Genomic DNA, 22,690 nt, shown 5'->3' on the forward strand with positions numbered 1-22,690 from the left:
GCAGGGCTGCAGGCCCAGACGGCATCCCCAGCCGCGTCCTCAGAGCATGCGCAGACCAGCTGGCTGGTGTGTTTACGGACATATTCAATAAATCCTTATCCTAGTCTGCTGTTCCCACATGCTTCAAGAGGGCCACCATTGTTCCTGTTCCCAAGAAAGCTACGGTAACTGAGCTAAACGACTACCGCCCCGTAGCACTCACTTCCGTCAACATGAAGTGCTTTGAGATACTAGTCAAGGACCATATCACCTATCACCCATATGTGAGAATGCTGTTCATCGACTACAGCTCAGCATTTAACACCATAGTACCCTCCAAACTCGTCATCAAGCTCAAGACCCTGGGTCTCGACCCCGCCCTGTGCAACTGGGTACTGGACTTCCTGACGGCCGCCCCCAGGTGGTGAGGGTAGGAAACAACATCTCCACCCCGCTGATCCTCAACACTGGGGACCCACAAGGGTGCGTTCTGAGCCCTCTCCTGTACTCCCTGTTCACCCACAACTGCGTGGCCATGCACGTCTCCAACTCAATCATCAAGTTTGCAGACGACACTACAATGGTAGGCTTGATTACCAACAACGACGAGACGGCCTACAGGGAGGAGGTGAGGGCCCTTCAGGAAACAGCAGAGGGAGCACCCCCCTATCCACATCGACGGGACAGTAGTGGAGAGAGTAGTAATTTTTAAGTTCCTCGGCGTACACATCACGGACAAACGGAATTGGTCCACCCACACAGACAGCATGGTGAAGAAGGCGCACACACTTTTACAGATGCACAATCGAGAGCATCCTGTCGGGCTGTATCACCGGCTGGTACATCCGCCCACAACCGTAAGGCTCTCCAGAGGGGAGTGAGGTCTGCACAACGCATCACCGGGGGAAAACTACCTGCCCTCCAGGACACCTACACCACCCGATGTCACAGGAAGGCCATAAAGATCATCAAGGACAACAACCACCTGAGCCACTGCCTGTTCACCCCGCTATCATCCAGAAGGCGAGGTCAGTACAGGTGCATCAAAGCAGGGACTGAGAGATTGAAAAACAGCTTCTATCTCAAGGCCATTAGACTGTTAAACAGCCACCACTAACATTGACTGGCTGCTGCCATACATTTAAAAAATTATCACTAGCCACTTTAAACAATGCCACTTAATATAATGTTTACATACCCTACATGACTTATCTCATATGTATATGTATATACTGTACTCTATATCATCTATATCATCTACTGCGGGCAGAACTGAAAAAACGTGTGCGAGCAAGGAGGCCTACAAACCTGACTCAGTTACACCAGCTCTGTCAGGAGGAATGGGCCAAAATTCAACCAACTTATTGTGGGAAGCTTGTGGAATCCTACCTGAAACATTTGACCCAAGTTAAACAATTTAAAGGCAATGCTACCAAATACTAATTGAGTGTATGTAAACTTCTAATCCACTGGGAATGTGATGAAAGAAATAACAGCTGAAATAAATCCTTCTCTCTACTATTATTCTGACATTTAACAATCTTAAAATCAAGTAGTAATCCAACAACAGGAGTGATGGTTGTTGATAATGGGTCTCTGTACGCCTATTTAGATATTCCATGGAAAACCAGCCGTTTCCAGCTACTATAGTCATTTACAACATTAACAATGTCTACACTGTATTTCTGATCAATTTTAATGGACAGAAAATGTGCTTTTCTATCAAAAACAATAAATTTCTAAGTGACCCCAAACTTTGGAACGGTAGTGTATATGTGCAAAATGCTATATATCCATTGTTTATCTGGTATGGAATGTTTGTATCCTGCATATTTGACTGTGATTTTCTCACCTAGCTATTTTTAAGATCCACTAACTGTAAAGTCTCTCTGGATAAGAGCATCTGTTAAATGACTAAAATGTCAAATGTAAATCAAATGTAACTTTATTTGTCACATTCGCCAAATACAACAAGTGTAGACCGTGAAATGCTTCCTTACAAGCCCTTAACCAACAGTGCAGTTCAACAAGAGTTAAGAAAATATTTACCAAATAAAGTAAAAAATAATAAAACACAATAACAATAACACAATAACATAACAATAACGAGGCTATCTACAGGGGTTACTGGTACCAATTCAGTGTGTGGGGGTAGAGGTTAGAGGTCATTTGTACATGTAGGTAGGAGTGAAGTGACTATGCATAGATAATAAACAGCAAGTAGCAGCAGTGTACAAAACAATCTTTTACATACAGTTCTCATATTACTGTATAATTCAAAAAATAATAATAACATAGATGTCACAAATGTACCATTTGTACAGTTGTTTCTAAGAAATGTAGTTACATTTGGATGTGTAAAACCTAGCAGTACTACTTGTTTCTCTAAGAGTGAGGCAGATATATAAAGCTTTTGCTAAAAAAACATGATAGACTTTAAACAAATACATGTCTGTCATTGAACAACCCCATGTGCCATGAAAAAGCACATCCATCTCATTCAGAAGTTACTTAAACAATAAAAGCTTATTTACCAACATTTTTGAAAATGCATATATTGCGTTTTGGAAATAAACTCTCTGCTTCTAACATTGTCAAATGCCAAGACACCACCTCTGCCTCATTCCAGTCAGAATGATCACTATAAATAACCCTAAGTGGTGCTCTGTTAAATTAAGGAGAATTAGGTTGGAGCATAGCGCTCTCTATTCTATGGTAGGCAGACAAACAATCACCCCATACGGAAAAACCAAGTGACAACATGGGGATGCAAAATTTCAACGTGATAATATGAAACGCCAAAAACACGTTTTCACATGTGGGACCTGACAGAGGGACCTGACAGAGGGACCTGACAGAGGTGGTAACAGTAACACTACCCAGCACTCCATCCTGCATGGAGAACCTCACACACTTCATGCATAACAAAGGAGAGCTGAGATGGACCATAACTCCAGTTAGAACCGAAACTTAGAACTGAAACTTACCAGGGAAGCATGGAGTGTATGGTGCCTGGTTAATCGCAAGTAAATGTGAAATTGTATGTTTTTGCAGACAGACGAACGGATGGGCCAATACAGCAGATAGATCAGTGGAGGCTGCTGAGGGGAGGACGGCTCGCGATAATGGCTGGAATGGAGTCAATGGAATAGAGTGGCATCAACCACATGGAAACCTTCATGTGTTTGATACCATTCCACTGACTCCATTCCAGCCATTATTATGAACTGTCCTCCCCTCAGCAGCCTCCACTGAGATAGATGAATATGGAGATGGGCAGACCAATAAGACAATACCTATTTTACACTTGTTTCATACTAAGACATTATGCAAAGGCAGGATAGAACAGTTAATTATAGCAAGTCCAAACCTTTATCATTAGCCTTTTATTATTTTAAATAGTGTAGTTGTTTTTGTAAGAGTGATACCAGGATCATAAAGGATCAAAAGAATTTTGGGCATCATTGAAACATTGCCTTGTATTAAACAGCTAACTTGACTGCCTCTTTGGTTAACTAATGTATATTTGTTGTGACTAAACTGCCACCAGTATTGTGAGGGGTTGAAACACAGTGTATTGTTAGTATGACCTATCACATTCAGCTTTTACAGTGTCAATTTATCTACATTTTGAAACAGAGCTTTCACAGCTCTAAACATTATTCTGCAGGATTTTTTGTCAGCAACTTCCCATCCTCAATTTACCTCCTTTATAATCCATCACAAATGTCTCCACAAGAGCCAGCCATTGACATGACCAAGTCAGCCTGTGCTTATACACTCTCTCCCACTGTGGATGGTTAGGTATTGAGGCCTCTTCGGTGCCAAGTCAGACCTGGGTTCAAATATTATGTGTTTTAATTACAAAACATTGTCTGGGCTTGGTTGAGCTTGCCTGGCACAAGCAAACTAATTGAATAGTCCAAAACGTCAAAGACTCCATCAAAACATTAACATATTTGAATTAAAACAAATACCATTTGAACCCAGGTCTACTTGGGTGATCTCATCGGCGAGTATATGCTTAAACATGATAGGGTTTTGCCAAGCTGAGAGGGAGAAGTCTATATTGTTGGAGCAGTCGTCATGGCATCAAGGACCCCCGACCAAGCCTTTCAGACACATGGGATCCCCACTCCCCACTGTAGTGATTAAGAGACAAAGAGCCAAGGGCCACACATGACAATTGCGCAGGTCTAGGGCCCCAATATAAACCCCCCAGCTGTGTCTGTTGTAAGACTTCCAGTCTGGAGGAGCCACACACGCCTGTAGGTATAAATCTCTAGAAAGTTCTGCTGTGTAAACACCTCCTGTCTTGAGCCAGATTGTAGTAGGGTGTGTTTATAAATGCAGCCTGGTCAAACCTTTTATTTGGCATGGCACCAAACCAACAGAATGACTTTTTAAGGAAATCAATCTGGATGAAAGGAATCTTCCCTTATGTTATTTGTTAAGTCCAAAAATGGTTGGTATTTTTTGTAAAATTGAGTCGGAAAGTACTTTAAAGATAAGGATTAGTGAATGTTTATGGCTGTATATAAACAGTATCAAACAGACATGATTATATTTTACAAAGCTATTTATGATTAATGCAGATTTATCTTTGGTAATACACTTAACTTCTGATTACATTTACAGTGGGTCCATGAGGACATAGAAAGAATAATAATATACTGTACATACAATATGAATACTGTATGTCATTTAGTTTGAGCAACCTCACAAAATCAGAGGAAATCCAAAAATAAATAGCACTATAGCTCCCTAATTGCATTCACCTCATGGATGTCCGATAAGCAAAACACAATTTAAAAAACATTAGGATTGTTAATACCTTCCTGTCCTGAACAGCCACAACAAACCCCTATAGCTAGGAGGATGTTTTGTAAACAAAATGGTAAGGGGTAACACCAGAAGGAAATCCTTTGGACATCAAATTGGTCTGTTCTGCAATACAATCTCTAAAGAAAACGCCATACCTGGCCATAGCTGCAGCAACATAGATATGGCATGGCTGGCCGTTTGAAGACCGCAAGTTCAATTAAGAGTCGCAGCTTGCAGTTTAAGGCCATCCTTTAACCCCCTAGCTCACCCCTAGCCTATCGCAAGCCTACTAGATGGTAATATAGCACCTGCATTGCCCCTAGCGGGAAGTACAAAATTGTCATGGAAATAAAATGACACATCATGCCATAGTTTTACAATTTCAAATATGCCTAAAAGTGCCACACATGGTCTATTTTTCCAAATAAAGCGCATTTGACTATTTACTATTTTCCAAAAATATAATGTAAGAGTGCAGTGAATAGCACTCGTCGCATCCATTTATATTTTTCATTTGTTTTTATTGGTCCCACCCAGGGGTGTGAATGGGTTGAACCAGGCTCTGGGAGGTTTTTTAAGTGAATTCAAGGATTTTACATTGGTGAGTTCCCTGATTGACATTTTGTATTTTCACTGCTGGTCCAGTATATCTGGTTCCTGACAGTTACATAAGTTTCAGTACTGTCTAGGTCAGCCCAGTCTGCACCCACAGGAACCCTCATTAAGAGCTAGCCCACGATTGTAATTTGGAACCTTTGAGGGAGACTGCTGGGTTCCAGCCATCTTATTAATGTGGTATCTATTAAATACCATCCTGTTTCCTATATTGTGCACTACTGTTAATGGGCTATATTCAAAAGTAGTGCACTCTATAGGGAATAGGGTGCTATTTCAGATGCAGCCATGGTCTCTATCTGTGACTTCTGTACACTTTGTGACATGTCAGCCCATTTTGACGTGAGGTATTTTTAGAGAGGTTTCTTTCTGCTTTTGTAATCAAGAGGATCTACTCTGTTCATTCAGGTCTTTGGTCTCTGTCTCCTTTTTCACACTTGGAGCTAAAGTCCCGGGAGTGTGAAACCACTGTGAAGAATTGCCGATCTTAGTCTTAAATTGTACTCTCTAAACACCATATTTTGAAGAAAATCCGTATTTTTGCCTTGCTTTTCTGTTTGTTTTTCTATTTGTTCAACTTGTTAAAAATGAGTCTTTAAAAGAAACTGTTGTTAATGACTGGACTCTTAGTAGATCACTGTCTTTGCTTTGACACAAAAACTACTAGGGTGTTGTAGGAATTTCTCTTTGAGCACCAAATGCCTCCCACCAAAATTCTATGAACCAATTAGATAGGTTTGAGCAATTAGTAAAATTAGTTCCTCCACTGTCACAAAACGTTTCATGGGTCAGTAAGTGTCTCTGTTGCCTGTCTCACAGCCCCTAACCCCTCAACATGTAGGTTCAGCCATCAACAAAAACATCTATCCCACCAGTACTCAGATTATGGTTTGACACCACTTCCCTCGACAGTAACCTTTTTGAATAAAGTCTCAAAAATAGCATCCTGGTCAGCATGGATGGGTAGATTACTTTCGAAATGTAATTCATTACGGTTACTACCCACTGGGCGCAAACTGGTTGAATCAACGTTGTTTCAACATAGATTTCATGTCACAATACATTGACAAATTATGTCAAAAATACATTGGATTTGAAAAAAGTCATCAAAGTAAACTGTTGTTTTGAGGGTGAAATTTAAACCCACAGGATTGTCATCATGGTAACCAATTTTCAACATAAACTTAGCAAAAAAAGTTCCACAGACATGTGACTAACAGAAATGGAATAATGTGTCCCTGGACAAAGGGGTGTCAAAATCAAAAGTAACAGTCAGTATCTGGTGTGGCCACCAGCTGCATTAAGTACTGCAATGCATCTCCTCCTCATGGACTGCACCAGATTTGCCAGTTCTTTCTGTGAGATGTTACCCCACTCTTCCACCAAGGCACATGCAAATTCCCGGACATTTCTGGGGGGAATGGCCCTAGCCCTCACCCTCCGATCAAATAGTTCCCAGACGTGGTCAATGGAATTGAGATCCGGGCTCTTCGCTGGCCATGGCAGAACACTGACATTCCTGCCTTGCAGAAATCACGCACAGAACGAGCAGTATGGTTGGTGTCATTGTCATGCTGGAGGGTCATGTCAGGATGAGCCTGCAAGAAGGGTACCACATGAGGGAGGAGGATGTCTTCCCTGTAACGCACAGCGTTGAGATTGCCTGCAATGACAACAAGCTCAGTCCAATGATGCTGTGACACACCGCCCCAGACCATGATGGACCCTCCACCTCCAAATCGATCCCGCTCCGGAGTACAGGCCTCGGTGTAACGCTCATTCCTTTGACGATAAACGAGAATCCGACCATCACCCCTGGTGAGACAAAACTGCGACTCGTCAGTGAAGAGCACTTTTTGCCAGTCCTGTTTGGTCCAGCGACGTTGTTGCTGGTGATGTCTGGTGAGGACCTGCCTAACAACAGGCCTACAAGCCCTCAGTCCAGCGCCTCTCAGCCTATTGCGGACAGTCTGAGCACTAATGGAGGGATTGTGCATTCCTGGTGTAACTCGGGCAGTTGTTGTTGCCATCCTGTACCTGTGCCGCGGGTGTGATGTTGGGATATACCAATCCTATGCAGTTGTTACACGTGGTCTGCCACTGCGAGGACAATCAGCTGTCTGTCCTGTCTCCCTGTAGCACTGTCTTAGGCGTCTCACAGTACAGACATGACAATTTATTGCCCTGGCCACATCTGCAGTCCTCATGCCTCCTTGCAGCATGCCTTAAGCCATGTTCACGCAGATCAGCAGGGCATCTTTCTTTTGGTGTTTTTCAGAGTCAGTAGAAAGACCTCTTTAGTGGCCTAAGTTTTCATAACTGTGGCCTTAATTGCCTACCATCTGTAAGCTGTTCCACAGGTGCATGTTCATTAATTGTTTATGGTTCATTGAACAAACATGGAAAACAGTGTTTAAACCCTTTAAAATTAAGATCTGTGAAGTTATTTGGATATTTACAAATTATCTTTGAAAGACAAGGTCCTGAAAAGGGGACATTACTTTTTTTGCTGATTTTATTTTATACAAGGTTTGTCTACGTTGGATTTGTACCTTTGAAACCATGTCAGATCTTCAATGTTATATTCGATATTAAAAACAAACGATAGGATGGGCAGCACCTCCTACTGGAGAGTTGCTCTGTCTACAGCTCTCCATTTTGTCTCTCATCCAGTTTTTATCAAGCCCTGCTTTGATTTGCCAATGACTACCAATATGCTCTCTTGAGAATGATTATTTCAGAGATCTGTTAATATCTAAATAGATTTGTTTTGGTTCAGATGGAGACGTGAATCCAACATTTCAATCATTAATTTGAAGACAAACTGGATATTGAATGTCTATATCAACATCAGAATTTGAAGGAGATGTATCTTCTGCTTGGGTCGTTCTATCTGTGCCACTGACTTAGTCTGGCTTTAATTCTAGTTTGTCTACAAATTAGTAACTTATACTGTACATTTGATTCCTGTCTCCATCTCAACCAGAAATAAAGAATAGGATTAAGCCAGTGGCTCAGATTAAACTGTTTAAGCATTAGATACGCTATCTCCTTTAAAAATAATTCAATGTTACTTTTGTAATACAGTAAATAGCCTAAAGTTAAGGCCATTTTACAAACTAATGTAATAGTATTTATTCAACCTTCAAATGAGTAAGACAGGTTACTGTTGCTAAATGTCTTATGTAATCATATAAAATGTGCATGTTCAAGATAGCATGCAAGGTCACAGGTCTGTGTAGATCTTCACAATTGCTATAATAATCTGTGCAGAATCTTGAACAGCATTGATCACTTGCACTGTGTACTTTTAATGTAATCTCATCTGCAATTCAGGTCATTTAGTTGTGCTATTAGAAGACGCACAGTGATAACACATTAAGTGGTTGCATAAATAAATAACAATCTGACGGTGTTTCCCATTTGAAATGTGTTGTGCTTTTAAATGGTTTAAAGCGCAGTGATAACATATTTAGATGACAAACCAAAAATTAGACATTGTTTTTCAATTGGAATTTGGTTGTGCTTTTAGATGACTGAAAGCACAGTGATAACATTGTGAATTCAACAAACTTCTCGTTTTTTTTTTAAGTGGGTGAATAAAGATTAAAAATCTCATTGATCAACATTTCAACCAAATATTACCAAAATGTTCACGTTGAAATGACATGGTGGACCCAGTCGGTCCTGTCCAAAATTGTAATCAGTAACGTAACTTTTGGATTAGCCAAACTCAGAAACGGAATCTGATTTACTTTCAGTACATTTTGGATTACTTTCCCTTTAAGATGCATTCGAAGAAGAAAAAAAGGATCCATCAGACATTTGGTGTGTCATCATAGTTATCTCTGAAAACAGAAAGATGACCTGAACTTAGTCACTGTCACTAGCCGGCTACCTCCCAGTTACTCATCTCTGCACCTTAGAGGCTTCTGCCCTATGCACATAGACATGGAACACTGGTCACTTTAATAATGTTTACATACAGTTTTACCCATTTCATATGTATATTCTGTATTCTAGTCAAGGCCATCCTATTCAACTATTGCTGTACATACACTATTCTATCCACATATTTTTCAGACATACTATATATTCTATCCATATACTGTCCATAATGTTTATACATCCCATCACACATACAGTGCATTCGGAATGTATTCAGACCCCTTGACTTTTTCCACATTTTGTTATGTTACAGCCTTATTCTAAATTGGATGAAGTAAAAACATGTCCTCATCAATCTACACACAATGCCCCATAATGACAAAGCAAATGTTTGCACATTTATTACAAATAATAAACAAATACCAAATAAAAAACAGTATTCTGGGGAATAAGGATTGACTGACCTTCATGTCTTAAAGTAATGATGGACTGTCGTTTCTCTTTGCTTATTTGAGTTGTTCTTGCCATTATATGGACTTGGTCTTTTACCAAATAGGGCTATCTTCTGTATACCATCCCTACCTTGTCACAACACAACTGATTGGCTCAATGGCATTAAGAAGGAAAGAAATTCCACAGCAAACATTTAACATGGCACATCTGTTAATTGAAATACATTCCAGGTGACTACCTCATGAAGCTGGTTGAGAGAATGCCAAGAGTGTGCAAAGCTGTCATCAAGGCAACGGGTGGCTACTTTGAAGAATCTAAAATATATTTTGATATGTTTGGGGGGGGGGGGGTATTTAATTGTTCTGATGTCTTCACTATTCTACAATGTAGAATTTTTTTTTTAAAACCTTGAATGAATAGGTGTGTCAACTTTTGCCTGGTCCCAAGCTGCACCCCTACCCAGTCATGTGAAATCTATAGATTAGGGCCTAATTTATTTAATTTGACTGATTCCTTATTTTGAACTAATTCAAAATAAGGAATCAGTGTTCAGTGTGTGTGTATGTGTATATATAGAGATTTTATTGCACATAGATTTCTATCAAATCATGTTGAATAGCATTTATGCAGATGGATTTCCAATGTATGTATTCCCTGAATCTCTCTTTTTCCCCACTATGGGAACAAACTCACGTGCATGTCTTTAGAGTGCCATGTTAGGGACATACTCTGTCCTCTTTGGAGGCTCTGCTGTGACCCAGTCACTGCTGAGTTAATGTGGAAAGTCAATTATTGATGCTATTCACTGGTATAGAGACATCTTAACAGGTAAACATATCGAAGAAGCGCACACTATAATATTTGAAGATGGGACTTGGAAATATTGTTGTGGACTCTCACCTTATACTGTAGTCATAAAGTCCTGCTACTGTAGATGTCTTTATGAATGGAGAAACAAAGTGCCTCCGAGTACAACTTCCCCTCTGTCCTACTACAGCCTGTTCTACACCACTACTTCTGAAAGTCCAGAGGGAGAAAAAAAGAAGTAAGTGCAGGGAGTATGGGAAACGAGAGGGATGGGAGGGAGGAAAAGAGGGAGAGGGAGACCAGTAAAAGAGTGAGGGAAAGGGGGGTGAAGAAGAAAACAAGCCTTTTGGATTTCTCCCTTCCCTTTCACTTTTTAGAACCCGCCTCCCTTCATTATCAGCAGCCTTATAAATGCAGCCTGTTGATGTTGTTTGGGAGTTCCACTGACACCACTCTACATTATCTCAGATAAGACCACCATACGTCCAGGCTACAGGCAAGATGAGAGAGTTCAAGAGCAAGACATTCTGGAGGGCTGTACTAGCCGAGCTTGTTGGGATGACCATGTTCATATTTCTCAGCATCTCAGCTGCTATTGGGAACTCAAACAACACCGCTCCTGACCAGGAGGTGAAGGTTTCTCTGACCTTTGGTCTGGCCATCGCCACGCTGGCCCAGAGTTTGGGCCACATCAGTGGAGCCCACCTGAACCCAGCTGTGACACTGGGCATGCTGGCCAGCTGCCAGATCAGCGTGTTCAAGGGGATGATGTACATAGTGGCTCAGATGCTGGGCTCTACTCTGGCCAGTGCTATTGTCTATGGAACCCGGCCAGAGGCAAATACTGCACTGGGGGTCAATGCTGTGAGTGGCTCATTTTGGCTAATTTGTTTCAGAATGCAAATTTGAATATATATGGTTAATGTGTGTCCTTTTCAATTAGAAATGTTGGCTTTCAATTCCATTTTATGGGAAGTGTTTGAACTTTGTGTGCAATTTCTTGATAAATGTATATTGCATCTCATAGCTGTTGGCAAACAGTAATGCATGTGAACCTGCATGCACTGCATTGATAAAATAGTTGATTGAACTTAGTTTAATTTAGTTTGACTCAATGATTTTTGAAGGGACTCAAATGGGATGTCATTCATGAGTGAGCTTGAATGCCCAGGCTGCAAACTATTGACTAACAGAATAATGTAATGTTTTTTTATGACCACACTAACTCATATTAAGCATAGGTGCTTCTGCTATTCTCTAGTGAATATAGGATGTACAGCTGGATGGTAGTTACTTTCCCATGCCATAAAAAACACTCACATGCCTCCTATGGACACCAAGTTATATTGTCTTTTAAGCTGTTGATACAGAGGATCATCACATCTATTGCCATTAATGGAATTCAAAATTATGTAAATTGCACATTAGCAAAGTTTGTAAGAATATTATCAATTATCAACATCTTTCAATCGTTTACAATTTCAATGAATGACTAAACTAAGACTTGCACAGACTTTGACAAATTATAGTTAGACTATCAGCCTGCTGAAAGTTTACATTTCAAATTAGATTTTTTTCTCCTCACCCTCCTCACCCACTTCACAAGGGAAGCCTTTGCTTTGCCAGCTATTTAGAATAGCACATAGTAGATGAGAAAAACATCCATCACGCTGATGCACACTGACAAATTGTTTTTGTTTGTTTCCCCCTCTGCCCCCCTCCTTCCCCCTCGTAGCTAAATGGTGTCAGTGCCAGCCAAGGCGTTGGCATCGAGCTCCTGGCTACCTTCCAGCTGGTCCTGTGTGTCATAGCAGTAACTGATAAAAGGCGGCGTGATATCACCGGCTCTGCCCCCCTGGCCATCGGGCTCTCTGTCGCTCTGGGACACTTGGCAGCCGTAAGTTACTTATAGTAGTTTGTCAACAGGGTATCTCCTCTGACACATGCATCCAATTAACAAAACATGGATTTTGAATGTGTTATTGTGACAAATCACCACTGAATTAAAGCTTCATTTTACTCAGTGCCAAATGTCAACTGTTGAATTTACCCCTCAGACCCTAGGCCTAATCCTATAACCATAAACTATTTACATTGATTTTACAACAGATCGTCTCATCCCTCATATTGTCCTAAGATATTTATCTTGTTGTTGTGTACAGATCAGCTACACAGGCTGTGGTATCAACCCGGCCCGATCCTTTGGACCAGCTTTGATCATGAATGATTATACAAATCACTGGGTAAGTGGATATGGTGTGTTTGCAGATTTAGTGTGACATCAATTCCATGACTAGTAAATTCAATAAACTTCTAAAATTATTACCAAAGCTGAGCTACTTTCAATAAAGTTGTTACTGAGTGACAGCATCTCTATTGTTTTATTGTAAAAAAGCAAAGTTAATGTTAACCCTGTAATATTTGTCTTCAATCTGTTCTTCCATTGATTCGATGATTGACTTCTTTGCACCATGGCAGGTGTACTGGGTGGGGCCAATGAGTGGAGGTGTGGCAGCTGCTCTGGTCTATGACTTCCTCCTGTACCCCAAATCTGAGGACTTCCCTGAACGTATGAAGGTCCTTGTTAGTGGCCCGGTGGGAGACTATAATGTTAATGGAGAGGAGACTGCAGCTGTGGAAATGTCATCAACAAAGTAGTGTTGTAATAGCAACACCATATAGTGTATAGGACTTTAGATTGTCTACCTACAGTATACTCCTGTAAAGCATTGACATTTCCTTTAGAGTGGCAGCAGTTGAATTGTTATTTCAAAATAATGATAAAGAATTTCAAATAAGAGGAGCATTTTTATTAGTATTAGGCCTGTTTCATTGAAAATCACACCACTGAACTGCCGATTTAGTAGCCAAATTGTCACTTGACTATCACAGGAGGTTGGTGGCACCTTAATTGGGGAGGACGGGCTCGTGGTAATGGCTGGACCGAAATGAGTGGAATGGTATCAAATACATCAAACTAATGGTTTCCATGTGTTTGATACCATTCCATTTGCTCTTTTCCGGCCATTATTATGAGTCGTCCTCCCCTCCGCAGCAGCCTCTACTGTTGAGTATTCACTTCAATTTCTAAACATCTTTAACAAGAGTTGTTGGAACATCTTGCTCTTTGTTCAAATATTTCCCATATCAGTATTCTATATAGAGCTATTTGTTTTTGTATATTTTCTATGTACCTGTTTATGGAAGAACTTTTTATTTCTTGATGTATATGTATTTCTGTGTGCACTCTTGAATTGTATTTCACTTTTGTACGTAAATAAAACACCAGATGTTAACAGATGTTCCTCTCTTGGCATTTGTCTCCTCATAAACTGCTTACTTTGGCAATATCCAGTCTCCACATCCAAACAGTACCCTTTTAATTTTTGGACTTCATTTTTGGACTTCAAAGCCAAACACTTTGGGGGCTCCCGAGTGGCGCAGCAGTCTAAGGCATTCCATCTCAGTGCTAGAGGTGTCACTACAGACCCTGGTTTGATTCCAGGCTGTATCATAACCAGCCATGTTTGGGCATCCCGTAGGGCGGCGCACAATTGGCCCAGTGTCATCCGGGTTAGCGTTTGTCTGGGGTAGGCTGTCATTGTAAATAAGAATTTGTTCTTAACTGACTTACAAAGTTAAATAAAGGTTCATTAAAAATTTGGCTAACACAATCTATTTCAGTTTATTTCAGAGGGTGGGGAGAGGGTAGCCTAGTGGTTAGAGTGGTGGACTTGTAACTGAAAGGGTTGCAAGTTCAAATCCCTGAGCTGACATTTCCTTATCTAGAATTGCTGTTAACAGGCCAGGTTTTTTCCCCCTGGAATCCACTGTGTGCTTGAGCCAGTAAGTTTACAGAAAAAATATGAGTAACTTTTAACACACCCCAGTCTTATCTGCATTTTATGTGGTTACAAAAAGTAAAAGCAGAGAGTAATATGTGATTCAAAACACGATTAGAAACAATTGTAAAGTTTTTTGTTTCTGTTTTCTTCTTTGGGTAGGATGAACCGTAAATCAGAGGCGTGGGCATGACTGGTTTCTCATTCTGACCAACCTTTCTGAAATGTCTGTTGTATGAAGTGAAGGATTGTTAGTTGTTATTGTCATGATTCAACAACCACATTTCCCTACACAGATTCACATCAATCAGTTTGACTTACTCAAAATAGAGTGAATAATTCAGAGTGAACAATAACCATCTGATTTGTTGTAGGCTACGGAGTTCCCCATTCGTAATATCTGAGTCCCATAGTGACCAAAGCACAAATGTGTTGGTGGCTAGAGAGAGAATATAGTTGATCTTAGGTTATGGGAATTAATGCAAATTAATCACCACAACATGGTGTATTAACAGAAACCATTTTCTATGAATGTAATTATCTTTAATTTAACATTTATCAAAATGTAACAAAATAGATTGATTGCCCTGATCATGATAAATGTATTTCATAGGCACAGCAGATACATCAATTGACCTGCATTTCCATTTCAATTGGCTTGCTCCTCAATAGAAGGGGCCTATTAATTTGGGTTGAGCATTCAGACCCTTGCAGCTAGAATGTAATTGTATAGAATGAATGGACACAACCCTCCATGGATAAGCATGTCCTTTCTATGCAACACTTTTCTATCTGCAACAATAGAGGAATGTTTCAGAAGCAAAACGAAAGAAAAGAGGGCGGGGAAATGTGATGTCTGTAGTCAATGCAATAGCCCTGTTCAAATCCTTTAAAAGTGCATCCTGCCTTCCGAGTGGCGCAGCGGTCTAAGGCCAGGGTTTGAATCCCGGGCTGTATCACAGCCCGGCCGCAACCGGGGGATCCATAAGGCGGCGCACATTTGGCCCAGTGTCGTCCGGGTTAGGGGAGTGTTTGGCTGGCCGGGAAGACCTTGTCCCATCGCACTCTAGCAACTCCTGTGGCGGGCCGGGCACATGCACGCTTACTTCGGTCGCCAGTTGTACAGTGTTTCCTCCGACACATCGGTGTGCTGGCTTCCAGGTTAAGCAGGCAGTGCGACTTGGCAGGACCGTGTTTAGGTGAATGCATGGCCCTCGACCTTCGCCTCTTCTGAGTCCGTATGGGAGTTGTAGAGATGGGAGAAGACTAACTACCAATTAGGGAGAAAAAGAGGTAAAAATAAAGTACATCCTTCATTCCTAATTTCAGTCATTGGAAATGACTCGACAGGTGAAAGCCATGTTCTGGAGCCGTTGTATTCACTTGCCCAAACATGTCATGTCTAATCAGTGATTACTTCAAATGGAGAAAGGAAATATTAATTCTAACAGGCCTACTTAGGGCTCTATTCAATCCGCATCGCGGAAGTTCAGTTTTACGGCGTGATTGAAATTTAAAGGCAATGTTCCTGCTTTAGCGGAGACTGCATTCACGGTAAACGCTGTATACGTCGGCTCAATCGCAAATTGCCTTTACATTACTATTGCGGAATCTGTAACACTTCAGCTTTACAGATTGAATAGATCCCCTATTGTGACATGGCTCTCAGCTGATTCAATCAAACCAGACAGTTGAAAAAGCATACCTGATTCAAGCCAAACTAATTACTCAAAATGTACTTTTGGGTAAGGTGCTAGTTGCAAGACTAAACCATGTGAGGGTGTATGATACAAACTTGGCATAACAGCTTCATTTGTGCTCCATAATACCATTGACCTAGCGCCTATGCCAAGTTTATACTTGTTTTATATTGAACTAGCAAAACCATGGTGGCAGCTCCCACATAAAGACTATAGTTTTACTATAGAATACTGCAGTATTATCCACAGACACAAAAAACACTGTAGTAAATACTACAGAAATGTCTGCAAAAACAATACAGTAAAACCTACAGTATATCATTTGCATATACCTTGCCCATTCCCCTCCCCCATATCCCAATTTGTGCCACTGATAAGTATACACATATGTTGTGTTATCACCAGATTATAGAAAAGAGCAGAAGTGCTGAACTCTCTGTTCAGATACTCGTCCAACAAACCAACGCCTACTTACCTACAGGCTATGGAACATTTGCTCTTTTAGTATTTATCCAGTAGGTTTTCTCAAGGAGAAACCCCCAGTAATAGACACCAAAAAATGGATATATCACATTATCTGGTGTACAATCTTTAGCTAACCTGAACCCAGCTGGTCAGCTGCCAGTTCTGTGTTGTCAGTAGCCTACCATGAGTTGATCCAAAAATCATTTACATTATACACAAGTTAACTTGGGATTTAAATGCAAACAGAATTTCAAAGTTAATGGTGTCCTTTGTAGCATATGCCGCTCCAGCTCAGGTCACTGGACAGAAGTTGCAATACAAGATTTAGATGTATAATGTCCTCGAAACGTGTTAGCCATCTATTGAATCAACAGCAGCACTTTCCTCAAACAGCTCTATGCATTGAGTTAATGTTTTCTTCTGATTTCAGCCTTTAATATAAGCTCTCCCTTCCTGGCAGCGATTGTTGGAGCTGAAAGAAGCAGAGCCGCCTTATCTTTCAACTCCCTCTGCTTAAATACATCCTCTGAATGATCGTAATTCTATTGTATTTTCAGACAGTTATGCGGGGCAAGATTAACCAAATGCTTTCCTGTTCTCTTCTCTTGTAGTTGAATGGAATCAAGGATTTGGCATAGAATTTATTCTCACCCTCCAGCTTGTGCTGTGTGTCATAGCAACCACTGATAGGTGGAGTGATGTCGGAGGTTCTGATGTCCTGCGCCCTTGGCGATCAGGCCCTCAGTAGGTCTTGGAGTAAATCAAAGCCATTATATTGTTTTAATCTACCCTGGAAACGATTCATGACTTGCAGTGCAGTGGTATAACACATTAGTTGGATAATTTACCTCAATAGTCTCAACGCCAGCTGTAAGACACCTGGGTCATGATCAGTAGGGCACACCGTAGCAAAATGTTTTCAGACATTAAATAAATAAAAAATACTAGACGTATAAGATACCATTTTGTATTTGTCTGTGATGACTTATACACCCTGCAGCATGTTTGACTTCTTGTCAGAAATAAAGCATGGAAATCGATTTAAATGTCCTGTTTTCAACTTGAACAACCTTTTTAATTCTAAATTTAACATAGATATTTGACAAATGTAAATCATTTGAATTTCAAAGAATGTGTTTTAAGAGTTCCTGTATAGTAATGTTTCTCAGTCACTTTTCAGTGCAACAATTTCTGTTTAGAACTGATGTACATATTTTATGGGGTGACTGAGAAAAAGGGGTGAAAACCTGAAGTCTCTTGTTAGCGGTATTTCCTGCTACTTTGAATGTCAGTCTCCTCCTACTTTCACTAGGGATCTACAGTAACACTACGGTATAAATGCTGCTTGGCTTGCATTGTTAGTAACACTGGAGACACAACACAAACACCACACAACACCACAGTGATGGGAGAACTCAGAAATTGGGCGTTTTGGCGGGCTGTTCTAGCAGAGTTGATTGGTATGATCCTCTTCATATTCATCGGTATATCTTCTGCTATCGGGAATAAACAAAACTCCAGGCCTGACCAGGAGGTTAAAGTAGCGTTAGCCTTTGGTCTGGCCATCGCCACGCTGGTCCAGAGTTTGGGCCACATCAGTGGAGCCCACCTGAACCCAGCCATCACCCTAGGTCTGCTGGTCAGGTGCCAGATCAGTGTGTTCAAGGCAGTGTTCTACATCCTGGCTCAGATGCTGGGAGCTGTAGTAGCTAGTGCCATAGTGTATGGAGTCAAGCCGACAAACATTGATGCACTGGGAGTTAATCACGTGAGTGGATATCACTTTTGACTGTTTTCAGATTATTGGCTAATATGGAGAGATTTCAAACAACAACAAAGCAGTCACCCACAACTGATTTAGGAGAAAGCTGAGTGCTGGGTCTGGACAATTTTTATCACTTTCAAATTCATAGACAGCGCTATAGATGCAAGGACTGACCATCCATGTTAACAAAATGTAAGTTTTAACCATGTTTTGAGGCTATACATTGTTTGTTTACAATTACATGGTAAAAAAAAGGAGCTAAATAAGATTATTTGGCGTTCTGATGGAATAAGTCATATTCTTCAAGAATCAATGGATATATACTGTATCATTAATTTAAAAGTCAAAAAATGTATGTAAAATGTATGTACCAATTGCAGATTGCCACTAAGTATTAAAATATACATTGGAATGAATTCATTTTAAATGGAATTGATTCAGACATGTTGAAGACTTTTGTGAAAATTGTCATCTAAAGTAAGCTTAAAGTCATCTACTCATCTACGGCTTGAGCCGTCATGCATCTCAGATCTCATCTCAGATGCCACCTAATGTTTCACAAGCTCATCATATCCTCTCCGGTCTTCTCCAGCTGAATAAAATAAGTGTAGGACAAGGGTTTGTCATCGAGCTCCTGACCACCTTCCAGCTGGTCCTATGTGTCATAGCAGTGACTGATAAAAGGCGTGGGGATGTCACCGGTTCTGCCCCTCTAGCCATCGGGCTCTCTGTTGGCCTGGGACATCTTGCAGCAGTAAGTGAATAATGCTCCCCAAACATGTGTGCTGATAAAAATGTTTTCAGCTTTACACTGTAGATCTACAGTAGATTATAGTCTTGCTATAAACAAACTTCAGGAAAATCCATAATCTCCAGTGTAAGTGCAATATAGCGGTACAGTATAACATAAACATGCCATAAATGCTATAGTTAATTGTTTCTATCCTCAGATCAGTTTCACTGGATGTGGCATTAATCCTGCTCGCTCTTTTGGGCCAGCTGTAATCTCCGACTACTTTGGTGACCATTGGGTAATCTTTCACCTTTTTCACCCTAATGCTTGTGTTGTCGTCAAAACTATCATATCATATTAATGATAGCTTCTTGTCTATCAACTGCACCTCTATCACTTTTGTATTATTATCTAACTTTTAATTATCCAGGTTGGTCTCGAAAAAATAGACCTGTTCCACAGCAGCTCTTAGTTAAGCACAGATACTGAATTGTTGGCACCATTTCTGCTCCTGTACTCCAGGTGTACTGGCTGGGGCCGATGTGTGGAGGTGTAGCAGCAGCCCTTATCTATGACTTCCTCCTGTATCCTAGAAGTGATGACTTCAGTCAGCAGTGGAGTGTTCTGGTCAGTGGGCCAGACAGGGAGAATGATGCCCCAAATTGTGCTTAAAGACCTTGTTTCTGCAGTCTCTGCCAGCCGCTGAAAGATCCATATGTAGAATTCATTTAAACTGTCAGTTTGATTTATGCAGTTATCTAACTTTTATCATTGCTGTTACAGACATGTTGTATTGTGTTTCTGTTCGTCCTGTGTTGAAGGTTGAAACATTTGTACACCTATGGGACAGTTCAAAATGTACTGTAAAAACAAAATGCGCACCCTCCCCCTTATAGAATTAACAAGAAATTAAGTTTTACGACCACAAATAACTGTAGTGAGCCTGTGTTGTTTAACATAGATATCGACTTTGCCACTTCAGCATGGTTTTGTGGTACAGTCGATGCCACGCAAGGCTACGGGCCAGAAGGTTGAGGATTTGCTGACCACCACTGACGAGCTAACTCTCCCTGCCTTTCATTAGAACTACACTACGATCAGAGCCGGCTGCAGACAATGATCATCCAGGTGGAAATCAGATTTAATATTTTTATACTATATTTATAATTATATAAAATAAATGCAACAAATATATGCAACGCCACAATCTGCACAGTTTGAATGCCGGAATTATATTTTGGACGAATGTGCGCAGGTAGCCTACAGGAGACTTTTGAAGTAGCCTAATCATTAAAACATTGTAACTGGTTGTGTTGATGCCACACATAAAAGGTAATGAATTTTAAAAGTGAAATTAACTATATTTAGGCTATAGGTTATTGAAGCGTTAAGCTCTAGGTGCGGGACAGCAGAGTTGTCAAGCTTTCCTGAATAACTGGGCCTGCTGGAAGCCTACTGTATGTGGCCACATTATTATAGGACGACTTGGGATAATGAGGATCCGCAACAAACAGCGCATCTCAGTATCAGAATTTAAAATACAGCCAAACAGTCAAATACTATTTTGGACCGCCCCAGTTAATATCGAACTGCCCCTACGGTATTTACATTTTCTTTGTTTTAGTGTTTGCTTTGTGGAAATAAAGTATTTTTTGTAATTAAATAATAAACTGTACCAGTCGAGTTTGAACACCTACCTGTTTTTTCTTTATTTTCACTAATAATGTAGACATCTATGAAATAACACATATGGAATCATGTAGTAACCAAAAAAGTGTTAAACAAATCAAAATATATTTTAGATTCTTCAAAGTAGCCACCCTTTGCAGGTTACAGGTTTGCACACTCTTGGCATTCTCTCAACCAGTTTCACCTGGAATGCTTTTCCAAAAGTCTTGAAGGAGTTTCCACATATGCTGAGCACTTGTTGGCTGCTTTTCCTCCCAACTCATCCCAAACCATCTCAATTGGGTTGAGGTCAGGAGATTGTAGAGGCCAGGTCATCTGATGTAGCTCTCCATCACTCTCCTTCTCGGTTAAATAGCACTTACACAGCCTGGAGGTGAGTTGGGTCATTGTCCTGCTGAAAAACAAATGAAAGTCCCACTAAACCAGATAGGATGGCGTATTGCTGAAGAATGCTGTGGTAGCCATGTTGGTTAAGTGTTCTTTGAATTCTAAATAAATCCCTGACAGTGTCACCAGCATAGCACCCCCCACATCATCACACCACCTCCATGCTTCACGGTGGGAACCACACATGTGAAGATCATCCCTTCACCTACTCTGCGTCTCACAAAGACACGTCAGTTGGAACAAAAATCTCAAATTTGGACTCATCAGACCAAAGGACAGATTTCCACCAGTCTAATGTCCATTGCTCATGTTTTTTGGCCCAAGCAAGTCTCTTATTATTATTGGTGTTCTTTAGTAGTGGTTTCTTTGCAGCAATTTGACCAGGAAGGCCTGATTCACCCAGTCTCCTCTGAACAGTTGATGTTGAGATATGTATGTTACTTGAACCCTGAAGCATTTATTTGGGCTGCAATTTCTGAGGCTGGTAACTCTAATGAACCTATCCTCTGCATCAGAGGTAACTCTGGGTCTTCCTTTCCTGTGGCGGTCCTCATGATAGCCAGTTTCATCAAAGTGCTTGATGGTTGTTGCGACTGCACTTGAAGAAACTTTCAAAGTTCTTGAAATGTTCCGGATTGACTGACCTTCATGTCTTAAAGTAATGGACTGTCATTCATGTTTGCTTATTTGAGCTGTTCTTACCATACTATGGATTTAATCTTTTACCAAATAGGGCTATCTTCTGTGTACCACCGCTACATTGTCACAACACAACTGATGGACTCAAATGCATGAAGAAGGCAGAGTTCCTCTGTCCAGGGTCTGTGTACTTTTGCCCATCTTAATCTTTTATTTATATTGGCCAGTATGAGATATGGCTTTTTCTTTGCAACTCTGCCTAGAAGGCCAGCATCCCAGAGTCGCCTCTTCACTGTTGACGTTGAGACTGGTGTTTTACGGGTACTATTTAATGAAGCTGACATTTGAGGACTGTCAGACACTCTAATGTACTTGTCCTCTTGCTCAGTTGTGCACCGGGGCCAACCACTCCTCTTTCTATTCTGCTTAGAGCTGTTCTGTGAAGGAAGTAGTATACAGCATTGCACGAGATCTTCAGTTTCTTGGCAATTTCTCGCATGGAATAGCCTTCATTTCTCAGAACAAGAATAGACTGACAAGTTTCAGAAGAAAGTTCTTTGTTTCTGGCCATTTTGAGCCTGTAATCGAACACACAAATGTTGATGCTCTAGATTCTCAACTAGTCTGAAGAATGCCAGTTTTATTGCTTCTTTAATCAGAACAACAGTTTTCAGCTGTGCTAACATAATTTCAAAAGGACTTTCTAATGATCAATTAGCCTTTTATAGTGATAACTTGGATTAGCTAACGTTGTGCAACATGCCATTGGAACACAGGAGTGATGGTTGCTGATAATGGGCCTCTGTATGCCTATGTAGCTATTCCATTTAAAAAATCTGCCATTTCCTGCTACAATAGTCATATACAATACTATCAATGTCTACACTGTATTTCTGATCAATTT

The 22,690-nt window shown here is 40.7% G+C and overlaps 2 protein-coding genes and 1 non-coding gene across 3 annotated transcripts; all 3 read left to right on the forward strand.

Moving 5' to 3' along the window:
• The first annotated feature begins 10,904 nt into the window (after positions 1–10,904).
• On the forward strand, positions 10,905–13,867 carry LOC109875094 (aquaporin FA-CHIP). Its single transcript, XM_020467282.2, has 4 exons — positions 10,905–11,430; positions 12,302–12,463; positions 12,729–12,809; positions 13,045–13,867. Exons 1-4 carry the CDS (start codon positions 11,068–11,070, stop codon positions 13,222–13,224), a joined length of 786 nt encoding a protein of 261 aa, XP_020322871.1. The 5' UTR covers positions 10,905–11,067; the 3' UTR covers positions 13,225–13,867.
• A 2,728-nt stretch (positions 13,868–16,595) lies between these two features.
• LOC116358699 (U7 small nuclear RNA) lies at positions 16,596–16,649 on the forward strand. The gene has a single exon (XR_004206464.1). It is a non-coding gene; the product is annotated as a U7 small nuclear RNA (small nuclear RNA).
• A 1,269-nt stretch (positions 16,650–17,918) lies between these two features.
• Positions 17,919–20,767, forward strand: LOC109875172 (aquaporin FA-CHIP). Its single transcript, XM_020467397.2, has 4 exons — positions 17,919–18,341; positions 18,931–19,092; positions 19,289–19,369; positions 19,594–20,767. The coding sequence occupies exons 1-4, from the start codon at positions 17,979–17,981 to the stop codon at positions 19,741–19,743; spliced, it is 756 nt and encodes a 251-aa protein (XP_020322986.1). The 5' UTR covers positions 17,919–17,978; the 3' UTR covers positions 19,744–20,767.
• Positions 20,768–22,690: the final 1,923 nt, after the last annotated feature.

Source organism: Oncorhynchus kisutch, linkage group LG30, assembly GCF_002021735.2.
Source record: "Oncorhynchus kisutch isolate 150728-3 linkage group LG30, Okis_V2, whole genome shotgun sequence".
NCBI lineage: Eukaryota > Metazoa > Chordata > Actinopteri > Salmoniformes > Salmonidae > Oncorhynchus > Oncorhynchus kisutch.

What these genes read in the sequence shown, in the direction of transcription:
- LOC109875094 (XM_020467282.2), top strand. Translation starts at nt 11,068, where the DNA reads ATGAGAGAGTTCAAGAGCAAGACATTCTGGAGGGCTGTACTAGCCGAG. An exon ending in CTGCACTGGGGGTCAATGCT is followed by an intron (nt 11,431 to 12,301) that starts GTGAGTGGCTCA and finishes TCCCCCTCGTAG; the next exon opens with CTAAATGGTGTCAGTGCCAG. An exon ending in ATGATTATACAAATCACTGG is followed by an intron (nt 12,810 to 13,044) that starts GTAAGTGGATAT and finishes GCACCATGGCAG; the next exon opens with GTGTACTGGGTGGGGCCAAT.
- LOC109875172 (XM_020467397.2), top strand. Translation starts at nt 17,979, where the DNA reads ATGGGAGAACTCAGAAATTGGGCGTTTTGGCGGGCTGTTCTAGCAGAG. An exon ending in ATGCACTGGGAGTTAATCAC is followed by an intron (nt 18,342 to 18,930) that starts GTGAGTGGATAT and finishes GGTCTTCTCCAG; the next exon opens with CTGAATAAAATAAGTGTAGG. An exon ending in GCCTGGGACATCTTGCAGCA is followed by an intron (nt 19,093 to 19,288) that starts GTAAGTGAATAA and finishes TTCTATCCTCAG; the next exon opens with ATCAGTTTCACTGGATGTGG.